The sequence below is a fragment of the Anser anser genome, assembly GCF_964211835.1.
Source record: "Anser anser genome assembly, chromosome: 8".
NCBI lineage: Eukaryota > Metazoa > Chordata > Aves > Anseriformes > Anatidae > Anser > Anser anser.
The window spans coordinates 11,612,242-11,634,427 of NC_139728.1; the positions used below are offsets into that span (position 1 = coordinate 11,612,242).

Here is a 22,186-nt window from a genome sequence, read left to right on the forward strand (position 1 = left end):
CTTTCACCGAGCACGGAGGCCTGCGGGGCCTTGCCTCTGAGGCAAGCACGGCGCTGAGGAGCTCGACCTCAGCCGCAGCCGCTGGTGCTCGGTCACCCACCCCTTCCAGCAACAGGTCCTGGTGTTCCTTGGTGAGCCTTTGACCTCTCAGGAGGCAGCAGTGCCTTGAACAAATGCTTTGAATTAGTCAGTCTGGTAAAACAGGCCTTATGGAACTTCAGAAATAACTACAAATAAAGCCGACAGACGACAGTGTGGTTTGCTCTAATGGCACAGGCCATAATAAGCCAAGAAAACTGAGAACGTGAGGTAGGTTTCTGGTCAGCCCTGCAAGCCTCGCCTGTGTGAGTTTCCACTAGCACATCTATATGGACTTCTGGGAGCGCCGAAGGGCAGGGGAGGACAGAAAACAGAGACAGGCACTGCAGTAGCTCAACTCCTCCCGGGATTTGCTTGCTGGAGATTTTCAGCATGCTTTCTAGCTGCTGCTGAAACACAGCTACCAAGCTGAGAGCTGATACAAAGCACCTTTTTGGCAACGGGGTTCGGAAGCACTTAGGTGCTCCACCAGGGGACTCAGTATGACCAACAGGAGCGGCTCGACTCGGTTAACTTGCCACCTGCTTTGGCAATGTTACTCTGGCACGTGGATTTAGCCCAGAATGAAAGCTTGGGTGGGATGTCAGCCTCTGCATGAAGACAGAGAGGATCAGAGGGTCACCAGGACTGCTCTCATCCTGTGCCCCCTCTCCATAACTACCCTGCGGACTCCCGAGGAGCACTTGTTTCACTCAACAAAAAGCCCAAGAACATCAAAGGCACGGTTTAAGTTCAAGTAATGTCAGAAGGGTCTTCACTTTTGATTTCACTTTTGCTTTCTTGTTGCCACCGCTCAGACGAACGCACTTCTTGCTTCAAGAGAACAGTCATCCAGCTGCCTCACTTAGCGGGGATTTCACTGCGTACTGCACGGGGTAAAATGGTCCTTCTCAAAGCGATTCTGAAAAGGGCACACAAGGCTTACAGGTTTATTGACATAAAATCACTGATACACAAGTTTGCTTAGTCTACAAAGAAGACAATTCTTTTAAACTGCTAGCTCAAAAATTATAGCCTGGGCTTCGAGTCAAACTGGACCCTCTCCTCCTCCTACACATCATCCATAGCAAAGGCGATGCCCAAACAAATCTGTTCTCCTCCAACGTCGCCGAGTTAGAATCAGCTTCAGTTGGCTTCAGCATTTCTTGTGTGAGATACAAGAAGGCAATTCACGTAGCTGAACGCTCTCCTTGATCCGCAGTCCACGTGTGGAAGCTCAAGTCGTTTCAGAGCAGCAGTTTTTCTGGGGAAGCGTTTGCACGGTCGTCTATCACAAAGAAATCAACTTGAACAGTGACTGCTAGCGCGTTGCTAAATCACTAACCAGAGAGAGCCACCCACTCAGCTGTCAGCAGGTAAAATAATTGCAGTGGAAGAAAGGAGCTTGTCAATTCACTTGAGAAAAATCAGGAATATTTTCACTCATGCTTCCAGTCTTTATTACCTACTGCATAAAAACGTGATCCTCGGCTGGCAAATTTTCTCAGAAGGGTTTTTTTTTTTTTTCTGGTGTGTTTGTAGTTCATTGTGCCAGATCATTCATTAAGCTTTTTCAGAAAATTACTATTTTCTTCCTAACAATCCAGTCATTTAATCATCTGATTTGACATGTTTAACAGCATATATTTCACTGCACCTAAATATTTAAGTAATTTATGCAAAAAATGCAGATTTGCTACCCTGAAACGTAACTGTACTCCAGCTTTAGCATTATATTGGGAAAACAATCTTTTTTAAATGTATAACAACATTTCACAGAAAATTTACACAAGCAGCATTACATTTTCACTGAGCATATGAAGATAATTCTTTGGCAGCGGCCTCCTGCGTGGGAAGTCCTCCCTCCACCATTCAGCCTTCCAAAAAACCTACCCAGTCTGCTGCAAGAAGCTTCAGAAATTCCTCGCAGTATCAGTTGTTTAATAAACACCACCAGCCAATTACAAAAATAACAATAACAATGCGAAAAACAAAAGCATCGCTGCCAAGCAGCTGGAGGGAGAACGTGTCTCTGACGATAAAAATTAATTTTTAATGCTGTCTCGCTCTCGTCTTGTGCTCGAGTAAAGGCACATGCAAAGTATAACATTTAAGTTCATCTTTATTACAGCTTATACTGAGAAAAACTTGAATTGAAACCTCCCATGACTGAACCACTCCATTTTAAATTTAGTTTTGGACCAAGCACAAACTTGCCAGCAATTTTTAAAAAGATTTTCCAAGGCGGGGATGGGGTGGTGGGGGCAGAGGAGAGCACTAACCAAAGGAGGGAGGGCACCAGAGCCCCCAGCCAGCCCTGCAGCTTTATTCACCACATGTGGGCCTTCAGCTATGTCCTCTCCTCGAAATCATAAACACAGCAGGTTCAAAAATCAACGTTTCTGAGAAGACACCAGGCTAAGTCCCCAGCTACCAGCCATGAAATGAGTTCTCTACCAGGCAGGAAAGTGAATCCAATCGCACCCAGCATTGCCCCTGGATAAACCAGAAGTGATTCAGCCGGTCAGGGATCCCCGACTTTGCAGACTAGATCCCCCTACCTCCTTTCCCCCTTCAAAACTAGTCCAATGCTCACTGTGCTGGCAACGTTCAAGAAAAAGTAATCAATATATAAAGCAGAAATCATCACAAAACTCTTCCAATTGACCCAACTTGACATTTAGCTAAATAGCACAGCAGCAGATGAAAGATTTTTCCTCCCCTTTAAATTACAGACTTTTCAAACTATTAAGTTTTGTTTATGCAAGGCTAAGTAATTAATGACCTAACATCCCCTTCCCATCCCCTATCGCCGAGATGCATCTGTTTCCCCCGCAACACTTCCTGCAGGTGAACATCACTTCTTGGAGCAGCACGCACCCGTGCACCTGACCGCTTCGTGTTCAGTGCACCAAGTTATGCAGAGGACAAATCAAACAGTACCTTAAAAATTGTTGCATTTGGGGTTACAGGGACTCGAAGAGCAAGGCTTGCTGGAGATTGGAATCCCCATGGTTGGAACACAGATAATTTACTGAGCCCAAATTAAGAGTCCCTGGGACCCAAGCTTTGAGTTGGAAAAACATAGCAGTGACTACACAGCAAGCTCACCTGTCCCAGGTAAATAAAAAAGGCAGGTTGTTCTCACTATCACTATGCTGAGAATAGCGTGCATCTATGAATAAGCTAAACAGTGACACCGCCATACCTGCATGCCCGAGAGCACCTAGTTTTCATGATCTACCATTTCTGTGACAAGGCATACTGCAACTGCTGGACCGTCATTGTGTTGAATTTCCACGTCCCTTACCCTTCAGTTTTTAGCAAAAGATGGAGTGATATCCACTGACACAAGTCTGCATTTTGGGAAGTCTAGTTTCTGAAGGAAGGCAGTGAAAACCTCTTGAAGATTTCTGCCCCCTAATTCCATGGCAAATTTCTTCTGCCATTGCTCTGCTGATATAAACTCCTCATTTGAAAGTTCCCTGGCTTCAGTTTTCCATGTTGTTCCCGTGATCTACATGAGAAGCTGATGCAGTCCTGACAACTGAGCAGAGTGATAATACAGATTTATGAGATGCTGCGTTCTGGATCGACGCCAAGAAAAGTTTGCAAGAAAATCTCATTTCAATACACTGAGAGCAAACCTGTAGGAACAGCGATGCCAGATTTTAATTTCACCAGCAATCTTCTTTGTTGTTGTTGTCGACAAAACACAACTCATGCCAAGTTTCAAGGGCCATAAAAATGTACATCTAGAAGCCAGCCAAGCGCACACAGCGGCTAAGAGAGCCCACACACAGCTGTGAGCAACACCAGCCCAAGCCAGCCAAGTATTTTGGAAACATGCGCTGGTGCAAATAAACAAACCTATAACCTGGAGGTAAACACTCTGGCAACTGCTCTGCAGCACAGAAAGTCAGAAGAGCAAAAAGACCCGTTCCTACTGACTGGAAGCACTTGCCTCGAACTTGCAGAGCTGCAGGTACGGGTTTCTGCAAGGCGGAGAAGCCTGCAGCTCTGCCCAGTGGGTGACACAGCTGCTCCTGCAACACTGGCTCCTCTGCAGGCTTACCCATGTGCTGTACTGTGAAGCCACCGATGCAGACAGGGGCTGAAAGGGGAGAGGAAACCCTTCGGAGCTGCAGATCACAAATTTCAGCCCCTGAAGGGAGACAGGAGCATTAACCTACTTCACTGACAATTTCTGCAAGGCCACAGAATCATAGAATGGCTTGGGTTGGAAGGGACCTCAAAGGTTATCTAATTCCAACCCGTTACAACCATCTTTCAAACTGTACAAATAGTTCCTATCCCCACTCTGACATCCGCTTCTTCATGCCTACAGGTGGTGCTTGGTACCACCTTAAATATCACAAGCAGCTTACTGATTCACCTTTTTAATGATATTGCTTTCCAGCAGGCAAAATTACCTTCCCATCTCCCCACTCTTTTTCAGACTTAAGTGTTTGGGATTTTTGTGGAGAGAGAAAAAAACTTTATTCCTGCAACCTTAAAGCAGAACACAGCGCTGCTCGAGGCCATCACAGCTTGCATCAAACCAAAGGCAGCCTTAACATTGCTAAGAGAAAAACAGTCATAACATTTAGGCACGCTAATGGATAAACATCTCAAGAATGGTCTTGGTAACAGTGCTCAAATAGCAGGTGTATATATTCAAACTTTCCACCCTTTATTTTTATGTAGCTGTCAAGGACCACATCCTCAGTGCAGGCTGTTGCAAAAATACAACTTATTAACTCTACGACCTATATTAACTCTAGCGTCCACTACGTTAAATGCAAGTTGGCAGGGGACCAGAAAAGAGATGCAGAAAAGCTGGTGAGAATATCACTTCTCAGATGCGAGAGAGCTCAGCCTGTTGCTCGCAGGACAGGCAGCCTGCAGCCCCAGCCACCCAAGCATCTGTGCAATCCTCTTCAACTGGGTGCCCAGAAAGGGGAGACTGCATGTAAATTTTCATACCTATCTGTAATTGCACTTAGAAAAAAGTGATTCAAAAGGCTTTTTTTTTTTTATGATGATTAATAAGGTATTTGGTGCAGGATTTCAGTCTACACATTTTTTCCTTAATTGCCCTAACTCTGTTGGCTTTATTTTGTCCTCTTCCCCACAACAGACAGTCTCAGAGTGACTAAACAACCTGTATTTCACCAATTCCTTCATGCAATGCTAGCTTTGTAAACTTTAAAATGTGGCTTCTCGAACACTGGAAATCCTGCAGTAAAGCCAACTATAGGCACAAAGATAGCCACCAACTAATTCACAGTACTCCCCAGTATCATTACCATTGCGTATCAGTGCGCTGTTATGGTACAAGTAAGGAACAAACTGGAGCAACATCTATAATCACAATGTTTGCATTCACAATATAAATGCACCAAGTTTTTAATATAAATGCTGTCTCCTTTCATGACTGCTGCCCTGCACTGGAGCTAAGCAGCACAACTGGCAGTTCAGGTGGGAAGAAGGGCAGCGGCAGGACATCAGCTCATCTGCAGAGAGGTTTTTCCAATTCCCTGTGCCAAGCACTTACACATGCTGAAGTCTGGTTTGCTGCTGGAAAAAGCCAACAGGCTTGGGGGTTTCCATAGCCAAACTAGCAAGACTTTTTAAAAGCCCGGTTAGTAACAAGAAAGCAAACAAACAATTAGCTCACACAACCTGAAACATGCTTCTGCAGTATTTAACATCCAAGACGTTTGACATTTATAGAATCGGTGCGTGAAGAAACATAACCACACAAACCTAATTTTTGAAATCACCAAAGACACACGTGAGTCGCCGGTCAGCTTTGTATCCTGTTTGCACGGGGGTTCGTGACAGCCTATATATTCAGTGGTGTTTCTATCTTTTAGAGGAGACTGCCACAGACGACAGCTCTGAAGTGTTTGCCGAGACAAGGCGGTGGGAGCCGGGAATACAACGAACCAGCAGCAAGAGGAATGCACAAATTACTTCAGGCTCCAAATTTAGGCAGTGAAATTCCTTGAGCTGTAGGAGAATTAGCGTAACACCTACCTCATGACCCCTGCAGAATGATGTATTAACATTAGCAAATTGCGTGCGACAATTGACAATAAATCGGTGATGTGTAGGAGTTTAACTTGAAGCCTTCATCTAAAGGGAGAAATGGATCACGGAGAGGAAAGATGAAAACATGCCAGTTTTTCAAAATGCCAGAAGTTTAGAATGAAAAAAAACATTTAGTATCAGCTGGGGAAGTGAGCCTGCTTAAAATTCCAGCTGCTGTAGTGCTAGGTACCACACACTGCACGAAGGAAGTAGTAGAAGAAACAAACAGAAAGGAAGAGAACGGAGAAAAAAGATAAAAAGAGCAGTTATGAAATGCAAATGACCTTCTAACCAGAAGAGCCCTTTCTCCACAGGTTGTCTGTAGGGAGCAGAGGTGAATCGGTGCAAAAGCCAGGGGCTGGGCAGCGATAAAGCGCTGACACGAAGATGTGCCCGGTGCCAGTGCTGGCGATCTCGCGACCGGCAGCGGTGCGCTGAGCCAAAAGGTGGAGAAAGATGACCTGCAGGCATGGACCTGCACAAGCTGGGGGGAAAGAAAGGAGCACACCCGATTAAAAACGTATTTTATGGCAGCACATGCAAAAGAGGCTATCCCCCAAAAAGAGAAATACACAGAATAACATCAAGCTGTGAGGAGAGAGGAAGGAAGGAAGGAAGGGAATTTCTCGCTCAGACTATTTATGGAACAGATTTGCAACAGATGCACACGCCTTCTCGCTGAAGGACAAAAGGAAAGAACTGGATGTTGTGAGCATGGAGCTGCACAAGGCACGTGTCATCACATCCCAGGCAAAGTCTCCCAGCATTCAAACCGCTTTTTGAGGTGGCTTTCTACGTGCCGGCTGGGCAGGGCCCTCAGCCTGGCCCTCACGCTGTGCAGGACACAAACTCTCCCTTCTCCTGCGTGTGTCCTCACCCGTTATTACTGTACCACAGGCTACTGTTCCTTCAGGTTCCAAAATGACTTTGGCTTGGTTTCACCAGGTGCAAACATCGGGTTACTGGATGACAAACCTGCCCATTTCTGTGGCCAGTCCTTTCCAGACCGAGCCCGGTGTGCAGGGGACAGGCAGAGCTCAGCAATCTCTCTAGAAATATTCTCAATTATTCCTATGGCAAAAACAGAAATTTTAACCAAAAGCTCTAACAAGAAAAGGAAAATCTGTACCTTATGCTCTTGCTCAGAACAAAATCCACTCCAGCTATTTCTTAAACGCTTTTTATTTAAACCCTCAGATAGTTTTGTACTGGCCTCTTTGGGGTGCTGCTCTCACAGCCATCGCACCAACAAAGAAACCAGCTTTCAGAAAGAAGCCACTAATTGTCCACAAAGCAAATTACTGCCAGGCTGGTAAAAGTACCTACCATTACCCAGCGGTGACCAAGTTCGTACGAGAGAACAGTCTTAATAAATATACTTTCATCCCACCCACTCCTGATGTCAAAAAAAAAAAAGCTGATTAAAACATCCCTGCACAAACTACTCCGTGAGCATATTTCAGGGCCTTGTATTTACTCACTTCATCAGTAAAAAAGAACAATGAGCTATTATTTACTATGTTTACTGTGACCACACAAGTACTATTAGTAAACTATGCTCCATCCTTACCAAGTGGTTCAGAACCTCTGCCAACAACAAAGTCCAATGCTGAAATTGTATCCCAAAGTTTCAAACATTCATTGCACAAACCAACCTGCCAACAGGCCAGAAGTATTTGCTGTAAATACAAAACACAAAGCTTCGCTGGTTTTTATAAATACATAAGTAACCACCGAAGCTAGACCAAGTTAATGAACATGCGTATCCCAATTCACATAGACTGGACGGCATTTGTATGGCTCCACTTAGTAACATATTATAATCCATACTTTAAAAAAGATTTTACACATATGAAACACTCCTATAGCAGTCAGACATAAAATCGGGATGTAATCAAACCTCTATTGTTTTTATGTACAAATCCCTCAGGACTTTAATCTGCAAAATTGAATAATTGCATCTATTTTCTAATAAAGACCATGTGCTGCAGGAGTCGAGCGCGCAAGTTTCCAATAGCTCTGCATAATGTTTTTGGAGGTATTTCTATTTCAAATAAGCAATCCGGTTAAACAGAGATAAACACACACACACACACACACACACCAGTGACCTTGTTTAAACAATGCTCCGATTATTGTGATAAATCTCGCTGCCAAATCTATAAATAGAGATTTTTAGAAGACAAAAAAAATGACATTTTAGAATGAGACAGACTTCTCTCTCATCTTTACCGTTTACCTAATTATCTGAATGCATGTGCAACTTGGATTCTCTCCCCCCCCGCAGGGTGCATGACCACTTTGGCCCCGCGAGCTCTGGCTGCTGCCGGATGCACGGCGTGATCCTGCGCGTTTGATGCTCTGAGTGCACTTGGGGCAATTTCAAAACTTGCATCACAGTTCGGGTATGTGTGTATTCTGCTTCCCACAGACAGCTCGAGTCCTGACACAAGGCAGATAGGCATCATAGGACTGAGTCACATCTACAGAAACAGGGATTTTATTTTTTTTTAAATCAAGGCATGGGAAAAAAAAATCCCATTCAAAACCCTTCTGAGTTTCAGACTTTGGGTGTCCAAGCAGGAAATGAGGTGAGGAGGGGGAATAAGGAGAAAAGGAGAAAGTTCTTTAAGTCACAGTTATATTTTTGGAGTATTACTAGTTTTGTTTTGTCATTGTGCTACAAAAATTAAACCTGCATGAATTAATGCAGCATTATCTTTTCTAATATATATTTTTAAGCCTATGCTGCAGCATTAAGCTAATCTCATGCCTGAAGCACACTCCCCATCCCCACCGTGGCAGATATTTTTCCACCACAGATATTCCTGGCTGTAGCACAAATCCAGCCGTATATTCCTCTTTCACCCTCTTTCCCCAAACACATGGGAACAGAGGTGTAAACAAGCAGAACTGACCTCTTTTTTGCTGGGAAAGAAAATCTACAAACTGAAGACATGGAACCTGAAATCTCGATTTTTTTGAAGCCTACTGATGCAATGCAGTTTATAATAATAACGTATGGGAAGAAACACCACTGAAGTGCTTTTCTTCCTTACTAAAAATACTCATGACTTAAAGTGCCTTTGCCCTTCTTGATCTATTGACATTTATAAAAATAAAGTTCGATTCTGCAGGGCAGAATGAGGCTTAAGGAGAGAAATCTGCTCGCTGTTCCCCAGTCTATTTTAGTTCATAAAAGTTATGTAGCACATTCATCCTTATTGTTTCAGAACAAGTTAAAATGAACTTGCATTATTATTTACTTATTTATTTTTACAAGTTTCTCTCCCCGGCTTTCATTGTTCGGGTTACTGTCAAGCTATTCTTTTATTTCCTTTCTCTATACTTGCACAGTGCAGGCCAAAAACATTTGCGACTTCCCTCCCTGGATGCAAGTTGCCATGCATGGATCAATTATGCAGCACTACAATGACTTACAGTAAAGAAGTCATTTGGGGAAGCAACAACAACAACAACAAAAGCATATGGAGCTCAACTTATTTATAAATATCTTCAAAAAGAAGCCTGGAAACATCCCGCCTGGGCTGGCGATGCGCACGGCAGACATGGTGAGGAGCACCAAGGGAAGAGGCCAAGAGAACAAGGGTTTTTTGTTGTCAGGTTTTGTTTTCTTCTTTCCAAAAAAACAAGAACAGCCAGGAAATCCTCCCAATTTGGTATTCCCACCACCGCCACATTAGATTAAATACAAGGCCTTCGCTTCCTGTCGCCTCCTCATTTCACAGCGAGCGGGGCTGGAGCAGGACAATGCCAACATCAGATCTCACAGGAATGCCACAAATAGAGATAAAGCTCTGGGTCAGCTCGGCACAAGCTTGGTTGTACCGCTTGGATAGCATGCAACTTCCTATCCCAGTTTAATGCATCCTATTTTGTTCTTTAAAAATCCCAGCTCAGGCCGCAGGGTCAGTGAGGGGCCTCCTCACAGGGCTCCTGCGCCCACCGCCATGTCCTCAGGCATGAGGCGAGCGGTGCCCCGGCTCTGGGAGCTTCATAAAATGCACCTTTGCAGGTCACAAGTGACTCGTGGAGGACACAGAGTGGAGGAGGAAAGAAAACACACACAGACCTTAATCTTTGCTCTGTAAATGAGCAATCTCTACCTCACTGAAAGTGCAGCCGGCCCTGATGCCACCGTCCTCATCTCACCACAGGAGTGCAGGGCAGCGCTGGTCTCTTACAGACCTCCATCCAAGCGCCAGCTAGACCAAAGGAAAGCATCCCCAGATTGCCTACACTTCTTGTCTCTCAAACACAGACTGTGTCAGGAATAGCGTGGCCAGCACGGCAGGGAAGCTATTTCCCCTCTGTGCTCAGCGCCAGTGAGCCGGTACCTCGAGTGCCACGTGCAATTTTAGGAGCGTGGATGTCTAAAAAAGCAAAAAGGTCTGACAGAAGAAAAATGAGTATTACTCTAGAGTAAACTGTGGTACAGAGGAGGAAAAAAGATCAGGGATAAATCAGAGCTTATCTTCTTAAAATATAAACCCCTCAAGGAACATAATTTCCTGCAATTAAAAATAAAAAGACAATCCTCAAGATAATCCTTAACAAATCACCTTAAGAGTTTAACAAGGCTTGAGGGTTTTTTGTTTGTTTTGTTTGTTTTTAAATGTATGTATTAGTGTTTTAAGCTGACGTGTCCCACCTCCTTCTCAACTCCTCCCTTACAACAGATGCACACAGGAGCCGGAATAGGAAGTGTTCGAGAACAGTTTGCTTCTAGCACCACTGAGATAGATAACTTTTCTCAAGAGAGCTGTAGCACATTTACTTCTTTCACTAGCAAGAAGTTGCAGGTCTTCGCTTGTTCCTTTCATAACTTCACCGAATTTCTGCAAAGAGCAATGTATTCACCCACCAGACACAACAACAGCACCAAGTGAAGCCAAAGGTCTCGCCATCCAAGTTTGGGTTTCAGGCTCTACTACCAGACTTCCTTCACCCCGCTAGCCCAAAGGTGCAGCTGACATTATCACAAAGCAGCAAGAAACTCTTGATACGAAAGTGCCCGAAAATAGCTGACTATGCTATAGATATTCACAGTCCTGCAGTAAACACACCATCAATTCTGTGCTTAAGACATTTATTTTTGAAATTTGAATTAACCTTCGCACACTCTTTAGATATAAGAAGTTACATTAACAAGGTCTCTTTTGAGCTTCTTTACCTTTCCATTCTGGCATAATATTTCCCATGCACAGAAGGTCAGAGCTCTGTTTCTGTATTTTCTTGTTTGCTTTGTTCCATGCACAGGAGGATGCTCACCACCCAGCCAAGAAGTGCAGTGTTCCCACAGGCATATACCAGGGTTCACTGTGTACTCACAAAATATCCCACACTTTCACCCCAAATCCAAACAACTTTGCAAGCTTTCATCATGCCTGAATGAAGCGTGATTTTATCAAGTGAACAAAAATTCACATTTCCTACCAAACTACCAAGACATGTTCGGATCTTAGCATGTACATCCCATTTAGCGTGCCTTGGTGGTTTGAGTGGAAATTCAGGTACACGTTTGAAAAGCTGCAATGGGCAGCTTGACAGAAGAAGGATCACTAAGGCTGCCCACTCCAGGGAAAGTCAACTTTATGTTTATTTTTGCATCCTGATTTGCAACACAAGCAAATCCAGAATTCATTATTCACACGGGACCATTGTACCCTGCAGAAGCTCTGGCTGTAAGGCCATCTTGTGGGAGGATTTTGGTGCTCTGAGTTTTTTAAACCTTTCAGTTCAGTGACTGTGGGCTTACAACTCCACCATTTATGAAGGCTTGTCTGCGGAACCTGTACCAAAGGCAGGAGAACAAAGAAAAATACCTCTTAAACTGACTTTGTTACTGAAATCAGTCTACAGTGGAATTTCAAGTCTACAAAAGGCTTTCCAGAAATAGAACAAGTTTTATACGGAGATGATTGCACACAAATTCCTTATTCAGAATCTCATTATCACATTCACTGGAAAAAAGTTAGTTTTACGTCTGTTCTCCATTCCTCTACCTACTGATTTTTTTTCTTTTACTTTTTCTGTTCCCTCTCTCCTCTGCTCAGCCATCAAATACAATCAATAGATGGATTAAATCATACAGCCTTTCCTGTTGTATTCACTGTGTTTTTCACAGCTGAACAGCTCATATCTATTCCATTCCAATCCACAGGGAATTTAAGAGATCATATATCACTGACATTCACAGGAGAGTTCACCCCTGTGCATCTTTGATTTCAGTCCGTTTTTTAAAGTCCATTTTAAAATTACAACTGCAGACTACAAAATGAACTACAATTCAACAGTCTTCACAAGGCAAAAAATGCAACGAATCTAGTCTAACGCTAATTTACATTTTCTCTTTTTAACACTTTCTAAAGCTAGCAATGAAAGTACCATTAACGTGAGAGCTTCAGCTCCTTTACCATTAAGACCTCTAATTTTTGCACTATATAGTTAAGGGCATTTTCAAATGAACCAAAAGGTGGCAACTTCTGTGTAATTCCAACAAGGAAAAAAAAATCCCTTTTCTACATCCTTTCTCTATTATTAAAGGTAATACAAAAGGATTCCCACTAAAACAACTGAAGCCAATTGCCACAAACTATACTACTGGGAAAATTAAGCAGAATTGCCTACCAATTAGGCAATACAAAAGAGATTAGTGGCACACAACACAATTTCTCACAAAAGAAAATGAAAGAATAAGCTTGTATTTAAAGCTCGGAAATTTAGAGTCATGAAACATGACACGTAGTAGCGAGAAAGCAGAAGAGAAGAGAAAAGAAGGAAGACACAGATGTATTTATTATCTTTGCATCCTAATTGCAGCGATTCCAGGAGCAAAAAAGCATCAAGGAAATTCAACTGCAGCTTCTTCTGACATAGACATGTCTAACGCCACCATTACCTGGCCATGCGAATTGGAGAATTTCTGTAGAGCTCTTGAAATCTGACAGCTAGAAAGCTGTAATTTAGCACGGGCAGCTATTTTTGAGCCCTTACTGAGGAAAAAGCTGAATTTAGCTCAGGGAAGAGCTAGCCGCTGCCTGTGATTGTCCCAGAAAGTAACTGGCAATATCCAAAGATTCATACCAGCACTTGTAAGCTTTAAAAAACTTGAGACACAAGCAGGAAATTAATCACTTACGTATGTTTGTGCTTTTTTGACTAGCCTAATTATAACTTTCCGCCCCAAAGCAACTTTCAGTATTAACTGAACTCACAGTTCAGATTTCCTCTTCCCTCAGCCTCAACTATCATCTCATTTGCTATCTCCTCTCAGGCCCTACTAAACTGGAAATCTCATTTTCAAAACTAATTCCCTCCGTTACTGTTATCTGATAACAACCCTCAGGACTGCAAATTTAATCATGATAATAGCTGAAAATACTGACGGGGGAACCTGAACGCTCTAAGTGTTTACACCGTCAGCAATAGGTGGTGTTTATTTACACAGTGGTAGGAGTGGAGAGCTGGTTAGGAGAAGGGACAATAACTGCACGACACACTTGATGTAATAAACACCCTCTGAACTTTCAGTGGATAACACTGGCATATTTGGAAAACTGAGCACCTTCAGCAGTTATTTAACATGGATAAAGAAACTTTTAAGAAACCTTACTGAGATGCAGCCATTAAAGTGGCTTTCCCCTGGTACAGCTTAAATCACTTTGGAATTAAATCAGGAAAAATCGTGTTGATTGCCAAAAAAGCTTGTCCTCAAACAGTCAGGGCATCCACAGCATGGGATGGAAGGGAACAAACAGATCTCTGAACTAGAGAGAGCCCCTTCAGAGTGCTCTATTGAACTCTGCAAGCAATATCACAGCAAGGACACTAAGAATTATTTTTAGTCCTGTTTTTGAGGATAGAAAGGCTATGACGTGGAACTCTTTATTCACTTATGGAGGATCTAAGCACAAACCCATCGCAGAGACAGAAAGGCAAGTCTGGTCTGCAGAGCTGTCAGAGAATACTACTTGCACTCCAAGAATAAAGAAATACCTATTTTGTCATGTCAGAACACAACTGCAAGTTTACTTTCACAAAGAAAAGCAACCATGGAACAAAAGAAGTAGCCTTGGTAGTGTCCTTTTGTGCTTTTAGTAAAGAGCAGATATGGAGATACAAAGAACAGAAGAGGTTTACTTTCAATAGAAGGTACCTTCAGAAACAAAGGATCTTAAAAATGAAAAAGGAGGTTTCCTAATGACAGCTTTCCTTTTTAGAAGCTAAAAAAATTTCAGTATTTCAAACAATTTAAAACAATCTATTGTTTCCAATAAACATAAATATGATTTTATACACACCACTTAAAATTCTGTACTTAACACTGCTCCATTTCCTCTCCCTGCAATTATCTGTCTGCAGAGGAAATAATACTCAAAATTTCTGTGCTAAGCTAGAAGGTATGCAAGAAAAATGAATATGCAACATCATGACACATTATTATCATTATTATTTTTCAAGAATATTAAAAGAGTTGCTGAAGCTGGGTTTTGGAAGGCTGCATGATGGAATAATACAGCGTTACTAAATTTAAACCAGGCTTGGAATAGTTCTGACACCTGAATTGCAGGATTTCAATGACACAAGATGCTTTTGTTGGTAAATATGCTCCAAAGCACACTCAATTGAACTGGCAGCATAAATGTCACTGCACTCAGGTGATGAAATTAATGCTGAATTTCACTTGGTTATGGAGGTCTCATATGACAACTTTGTGCATATTACCTTTAAAAGCTGTACTGTTTCACATATGGCCATTTAGTGTAAAGTTCCCTAGTGTATTTTCTTTGGCATTCTCAGATATAAGATATTCCTTGCGACTTAGAAATCCTCTGAGGTACTGGAGATTCCTGTTAGACTATCATTATTCACCTGCCAAAGCAAGTACCATTAAGATGGTGCAGCCATTAAGGCTATTGCTTTTTGTTATTTGAGAGCTTTGATGTGACAACTTCAGCTTTCCTTGAACAGCCTCTTGCACCCAACATCATCTTGCACAATCTTCAGATGATATGGCAGCATCTTTTGTGGTGATGCAGCTTAAATAATGGGTGTCATTTCACACATTAACTAAAAGGAAATACAGCATGTAGTTAGAAAACAAAGGATACTGCTTAGCTAAGTGCTTCTCTATAAGTCTTTGTTATTTTGCTGTTCTTAAATGTTTTAGGTTTTCCATACCATTTATCTTTGTTATTTCACGGGACAAACAATGATTTTAACGAAGAGCCAATTTTAGTTGACTTAAATGCCTCTTCAGCTAAGGCATGGCTCAAGCTGTTCTCAGTTTACCTCAAATCCCCCAAAAATGATTTGCGTTTTCTCCTACAGTTGTAGATGACTAGCAGTCAGCCAAATTAAACAGCATTTTAAAAGTAACAGGGATCTCAGGAGAGGAGAGAGAAACACAACAGCAGTTGCTAAGCTGGCAATATGCCATTTGTCTCCTTTGACCTTCACTTTTTATAACCTTTTTGTTTTAAATAAAGATCTAAATCTTAAGATGTTCAGCTCCAGCACCACTTGGTGAAGTGTTCACGAGTTCTCTTATACAACCAACCTTAAACGTATTTATACAGATGGGTCATTTAAAAAAGAGCTCTCAAAGTAAGTAGAATATAACTGCAGCTGAAATAACCTGTGTCCAACATGTATTCTTATAAAGAAGTCACCACTTAAAAGTCCCTCCTAAAGATTGATGCTCTTCATTTGGTTCATTAATCCTGAAATCTCTGAAAGAGCGTTGCTGCCAGTTGTCAGTGCTAAAACCATGCAAAAATTCGGAACATGCAAACCCAGGAAAACATCCAGATATCCTGTATAAGTAAATCTATCACTAGGAATTAAGAATTAAGTAAAAGATATTTTTAACGGCATGAGAAGAGTTAAATAAAGACAAGTGGTAATGAGAAACAGACTCTACATAGGCACAGCAAAATGTTCATGAGCCTATCCTGCTGCAGACGTTTCTTCAGCCAGAATTACACATGGTAACACAGCGTAAGGAGTAGATAAATGTTCTTATTGCTCCCCATACCTTAAACACAGCAAAGTACACACTGGAAGTGTCCTTTACGCTTCCTTATAATGTTTCATTACTCTGTCACTCCTTTTTCCACCTGAAGCCATCGCAACAATCCCTACGCACAGGCAGCAGCTTCAGACAGGAGGCTGGGATTACAGAACCAAGGTCTTTAGCACCCACAGTCCCCCCAGATAAAGAAACCCAAGTGGCTTCAGGCACACACCTTCGTGCAGGGCAAAATAAGTGCTTGGAGGCATGTGCCCTACCCGAGGGTTTTTTCATCAGGTGTGCCGCCTCTGGAATTGTGCTCCAAACAGCTGTATTTCGTGTCATTCCCCCAGCATCCTGAAATTCCTAACGTCCTGCACGTACTTAAAAAATAAAAATAAAAAAATGCATTTAACACACATCCCCACAGTGTAAATAGCGAGATAAGCCCAAAGAGCCTCTCCAGGGATTCCAAAATTATGCAGAAAGTTATCAAGCTGATGTTTATTGCATGTTTCCCTATTGGCTATGTTTCTTTCATCAAAGAATTGTTCTTTTAAACATTGATGGGCTAAAACTTCTCTGAAGAAATCTATGCAAGGTAAATGTTTGTTCTAGTCATTTAATACCTGCTAGACTTTTGTATAGAAAAAAAACAACAAACCTCTAGTTCTCAGACTGCCTTTTTTTCAAGTGAAATTTCAACTACAATCATGCCAGTCTCCTTATCCTTAAACCAGGGAAATATAGCTGTATTTACTCATTTTCATTCTGCTTCTTTTCGCAAAGATTGGTTAATTTACTCCAAGTCCCAGGTTCTGCACTGTGAGATTAGAGAGTTACCCTCTTTAATTCTCTGTATTTGTGATGCCCTGTCTGTCACAATGTAATCAAGGAGATTATTCAACTTCAAATGACGTCTCTGCTTTTCCTAGAGGCAGAAAATTCAGTTTCTAAAAAGCCTTGAGTAAATGAAGAGAGACAAGTAAATTTGGGCTAGAAGTGAATACCAGTTTCCAATAAGACATTCTTGCTAGCAAGGGCCAAAGCAATGCTTTGAGCATCCAGCCCGTAACTTCTATGCAAGAGACACTGCTTACACCTGTGTCTGAATTTTCTCCTCCGCAAATACAGACCAAATTGCTGCTTTGTGAGAGAATAATAGCATCAAGTAATTCACATAAAAAGTCCTATTTTCCAGAAATGACCTTTCATTGAGACTCGTACATTGAGAAAATGGGCACTCGCGCAAACCTTATGGCACTCTGCTCAGACCGTGACCTCCTGTCCTCAGCAGAGGGGTCTCCTGCTTGGGGAGGGTTCTTCCAGTCTCCGATAACTCGCCCCAACAGACCTAATTCACCCGAGATACTGAACAGATTTCTGTCCTATTAAAGATTGATTTACTCGGATATGAGGGTGCAAAAATCGTTCCCTGCTGTGACAGTTTATGATGTTTGCTTTGCAGAGCAGCAGCATGAAGCAAGGACACCTACACCAGAGAAGAGACACAGCTAATGATAAATTCCTAAATAAATAAATAAAATAAATTTGAGCGAGCTTTTTAAAAACATTCACCAGCTCCACATATAATCACACTCCACAATTATTCTAATTTGCACAATTAAGAGTTGAATAAACACCATAAATTTAAATGAAAAACCCCAGGCACAGGCTGCTGCTACTACTGGAATATTTTAAAACCCAAAATACACAACGCTGCCGACGATGATTTCTGTAACCAACGCAACAGCAGAGAACCTTACTGAAACCCAGTTAGCACCAAATCAAAGGAATAAAAATAAAGCGACTAAATTATTTCTCCTACAGCTTATTAGCATCACTTTCTTCTCAGTCCCACCTATTTGTCAAAACTGCCACAACAGTTCGTGTGCTCCCGAGGTGGATGTGTTTTGCAAGCTCCCCGCTCCCCCCAGCACCTGCCAAACAAAAAGCCATCCCGTGTGCATGGGCAGCTGCTGTCGTTGAGCCAAGCGAAGGCAGAAATCCTGGGGCAGGCTGAGGAGGGGACTTCAGAAGTGACTGCCCAGCGACTGGCACGTCCCTCTGGATACCCTTATCCTCCACGGATAAAGTTCTTGATATTTCCAGGTAGCCTTCTCACACTGGAAATGGAAGACAAAAATAACAACAAAGCCCCAAAGCTCTCTGCCCGCTACTTTCTTCTACCACAATGCTTTCTGATCAGTTATCTTTTCCATCAGGCAAGACGTTTCTCCTACTCACCGCTCCACGGCTTTGTCTGCACTAGCATCTTCCTCACCAGGCTTGCCATACCGGAATTTTTAACCGTGTTGTCTAAACCTGCTCTGAACCAAACTGGGTGGAAGAGCTCAAAATAAAAAAACCTGCCAGCATCCAGTCTCTGTGTCCGTCTGCGCCGCTCCCCCTGCTTTTCCTACTGAGGCTGCACAGGGTCTGGATGAACAAGGCTGAAAGCTCCCTGCACACACACACACACACGTGTGTGCACACGCACAGGAAGCTTGGAACTGAATCAGTAGGAACCGTACCGACTTCCTTCTTCATGCTCCAGTATCTCTGCTGTAAACAAGCAGCGCACATTAGCTAAGCGAAGCTGAAAAGTCCGGCAGAGAAGGACAAAAGCAGGGAGTGGCCCCGGTGAGGAACAACTATTTTAAATACACAAACATCTTCCCATCAGATTAAACCCAACTTTTACATTAGGTCAATTCTGAAGCCATTGTTGTGACAGAATAACTCAAGACAAACAGGAGACACCGCTTCCTCCTCTGGAGAGCCTCCTGGATTTCCAGCACCAAGTGTCTTGCAAGCCGAGTGCCTGTACGAAAGGTTTCAGAGAGCTCCCGTCCCTCCGGGGACGGAAGGCAAAGAGGGGGCGCGATGCCCAGCGAGCCCCAAAAGAGGCACCAAGGGCCCCAGCTGCTGCAGGTGCCAGCAGCGAGCAGGGCAGCAACGCCTAGCTCCAGAATGATAGGAGGCACCTTCTGAAAAAGCTGCCGCCTTTTCAGACAGCTGCGTGCTGGTTTTGTTTTTCTATCAGAGACCACCGTAATAAAAAGCTTTCTTCCCTCCAAGCTAGAACACCAAAAGGTCTGGGACTACTCAGCAAGCGTCCTTGTTGCTGTCGCCCTGCAGAGCTGGCTACTAGAAGACCCCACAGCCCACCTCTTCCCCTCCTGTTTTTCACAACAAACCAAATTCTTGAATCATGCCATAGGAGTAAAGTAAAATTAAATTGCTGCTATCCCTGAAGGCATGGAAATGCGAGACTGAGGGGAAAGGGCCCGAAGAGGCCGGCTCTTCCCTGCCAGCCAGTTAAGCGGGCCCTGTGGCCAACCCCCACCTATACCGGGACAACTCAGAAACAGTTAGCCACCTCCAACAAACCACGAGTCCACATCCATTTGGACTTGGGGCTCCTAGCCACATAGATGGAAATATTTACCATGCACGAGGGCTGTACGCCTGGTCACACACGTGCACATGGGTGTGCACATCCCGGGGACCATCCGCAGTCTCCTGGGGAGCCCTTGAGAGGGTGGGGATGCTCACCTTGTGTCCAGCACTGACATCAGGCAAGGAAAGCAGCACTTGGGTATTAAGAAATATAGTCAACAGCCTGTCCCGTTTGGGAAACTGATCCATACAGAAGATAATGCGAGGTTCATGCAGTCCAATACGTCAACGAACTGCCTGAATACCAGTGTTGGTGTGTGCATCCACACCGAGCCATCCAGAATCTCGTTCTTCAGATGTAATGAAATCGCTGCTACAGTACAAAACACAAATCATTTCTTTAACATGCGCCAGCCGAAGAAGGCTTCACATTAACACCCTCATCCCTGCCAAGTGCTGAAACAATTACCACATGAATATTACCAGGGATTCCTCGGCAGAATGATGCTGTTATCACCGGGAATCTCAGGAGGCACAAGGCTCTACACAGCGCCTCAAATTTGTGTTTGTCTAAAGAGCGATTACTTGGGGTGCCCAGGCAGCAGGGACTCCTCAGCCTAGTTGTGAAGGGTGTCCCACGTAATAAAATTAACAAGCCCCAGGATGAAACAGCTTGGCAGCAAGGGAAAGAAAAGGCTTGCTTCCAGCAGCTGCACCCTGAGAAGTCAAATTCCTTCATGTCTGTATACAGGGAGAAGTGCAATAGCTGCTCTGCTGCTTCTCACACTCCGTAATGAACAGAAAAATAGTCTTGAATGTGGTATTTATCTAAGGTCACCTACAAAGAACAGTCTGGTCAGTTGACCCCTTGAAGAGGTCTTTGGGGTAAACTAACACCACCACATCCAGAGACAGGAATGAGGAGAACGAAGAGCAGCACACGGCCTTCAGCTCTGCTCTCAGCTTCTTCCACTCACTTCGATTTTCAACCCTGCTTCCCCAGTACTAGGGACTTCCACCTGACACACATCACATTTATTTGTATGGTTTATGCTTTGGTGATGAGAGCTGACTACAGCTCCTCACCCCGTTCCAGAAACACAAGGAGTCACGCAGTTTCTTGTCCCGAGCATGCCCGGGTTTACAGCTCTTTTGCCATCTAGGACTGCCCAAAGATCTTTGAAGGTTTAATGCTTCAGGCTGAAGCTTTGCAAGCAGCCCCTTGAATCTGGGCATCCCTCCCTTGCTTGAAAATAATTATGGAAAGAAGTAGTAAAAACTTGCTCCTAACAAAAGCCATTAGATCATGAGGTGTTCTTGCTCTGGCAGGGGGACTGGACTAGACGATCTTTCAAGGTCCCTTCCAATCCCTAATATTCTGTGATTTTGTGAAAAACCTTAAAGGTCAATCATATTTTTAACATTATATGTAAAAGAAGTACTTAGATTTTTTGCTTCAATTACAAATTCACTTGAAACATCAGAACTATCCCTTTTCGTGGCTAGGATTCCAGCACATACTTTAAGCACAGGGTCCCGTATTTATGATACCCAGTTCTGATTCAAGAAACAAAGAAGGTGTTGTGACTGCAGGTCACATCTGAACTGAAGATCCATGAGCACCTCCAATTTTACAGGCTTCACCAAAACGGAAGGACATCCTCTCTCCACCCTCGAATACTCCTCCTTCTACATGCTCTTTAAAACAAAAAAAAAGCTGACATCCAGCACACTGACCTGATGTTTTCCATGCATTTGCCCTCTGATAAGCACACAAATGCCTTCTGCTGGGCGTTTTCCCTCTTAACCTTCCTGAACAGAAACATTAATGCTCAGAAGAAAAAGGAACCTAATGCAGTAGGTAATGATACTAAATATAAGCCATGAGTCAAATCACTTTGTTTCTCAGGCCTTCCACTTCACAAGTTGCTTCACAAGTTCAAAACCACCTTCCCTATGCAGCTCCCAGAGCAGCTGATCATTCCTCATTTTTATCTAATATTTTTCTGAAAGTGAGACATAACCTTAAAACCAGAACTCTTACAAACCGGGTGGAAGAGACCCAACTCAGGCAATGCTTTTAATAGCCACTACTGTTAAAAATCTTACCAGCGGCGAGCAAGCCACAGAAGCGTATTGCCACTGACGTAGCGAGGAGAAAGGAGGTGCAGAAGAAAGCTTGCAGGACGGAGACTAGCAGGGGACGGCCGCGATTCCTCTCGGGAAGCTCCACGACGGGCTGGGCGATGAAGCTATCTGATCACAGCACGCACCGTCCCGGCGAGGCAGATTTAATTGGCTCAGGTGGCCGCTGACCGAAGCTGTGGGTACAGCAGGGGAGTCTGCTCCCCGATCCCAACACAGCGACGGGAAAGAGTCCAAAGTGTTCAGCCATCCTTGAAAGAGCAGCGTCAAGGCTGGCGAAGTGACAAAAAGCCAGCGGGAGACGCTTCCCGCTAGGCGACGGACGGCAGGAGGCTGCTTTTGAAATAGAAAAATGCACACTTTTTAAAAAGAGGAGATTAAATATCTAACAGACGGGTCAATGGAGGAAATCAATGATGCATTAATAGT

General features: G+C 43.4%; 1 protein-coding gene across 7 annotated transcripts in view; it reads right to left on the reverse strand.

Annotated features, from left to right (window-relative positions):
• RASAL2 (RAS protein activator like 2) overlaps positions 1-22,186 on the reverse strand; it is a 178,100-nt gene that overhangs the window by 124,984 nt on the left and 30,930 nt on the right. For 2 of the 7 annotated variants that reach the window (XM_083845868.1, XM_083845882.1), the window contains exon 1: positions 18,458-18,780. The exons of 4 other annotated variants lie outside the window; for them this stretch is intronic. In XM_083845868.1, coding sequence (XP_083701994.1) covers positions 18,458-18,506 — 49 coding nt within the window. In that variant the 5' untranslated portion in view covers positions 18,507-18,780. Of the gene's footprint in view, positions 1-18,457; positions 18,781-22,186 lie in introns of those variants that run through there. One more of the 7 variants, XM_083845869.1, reaches the window with a different exon arrangement.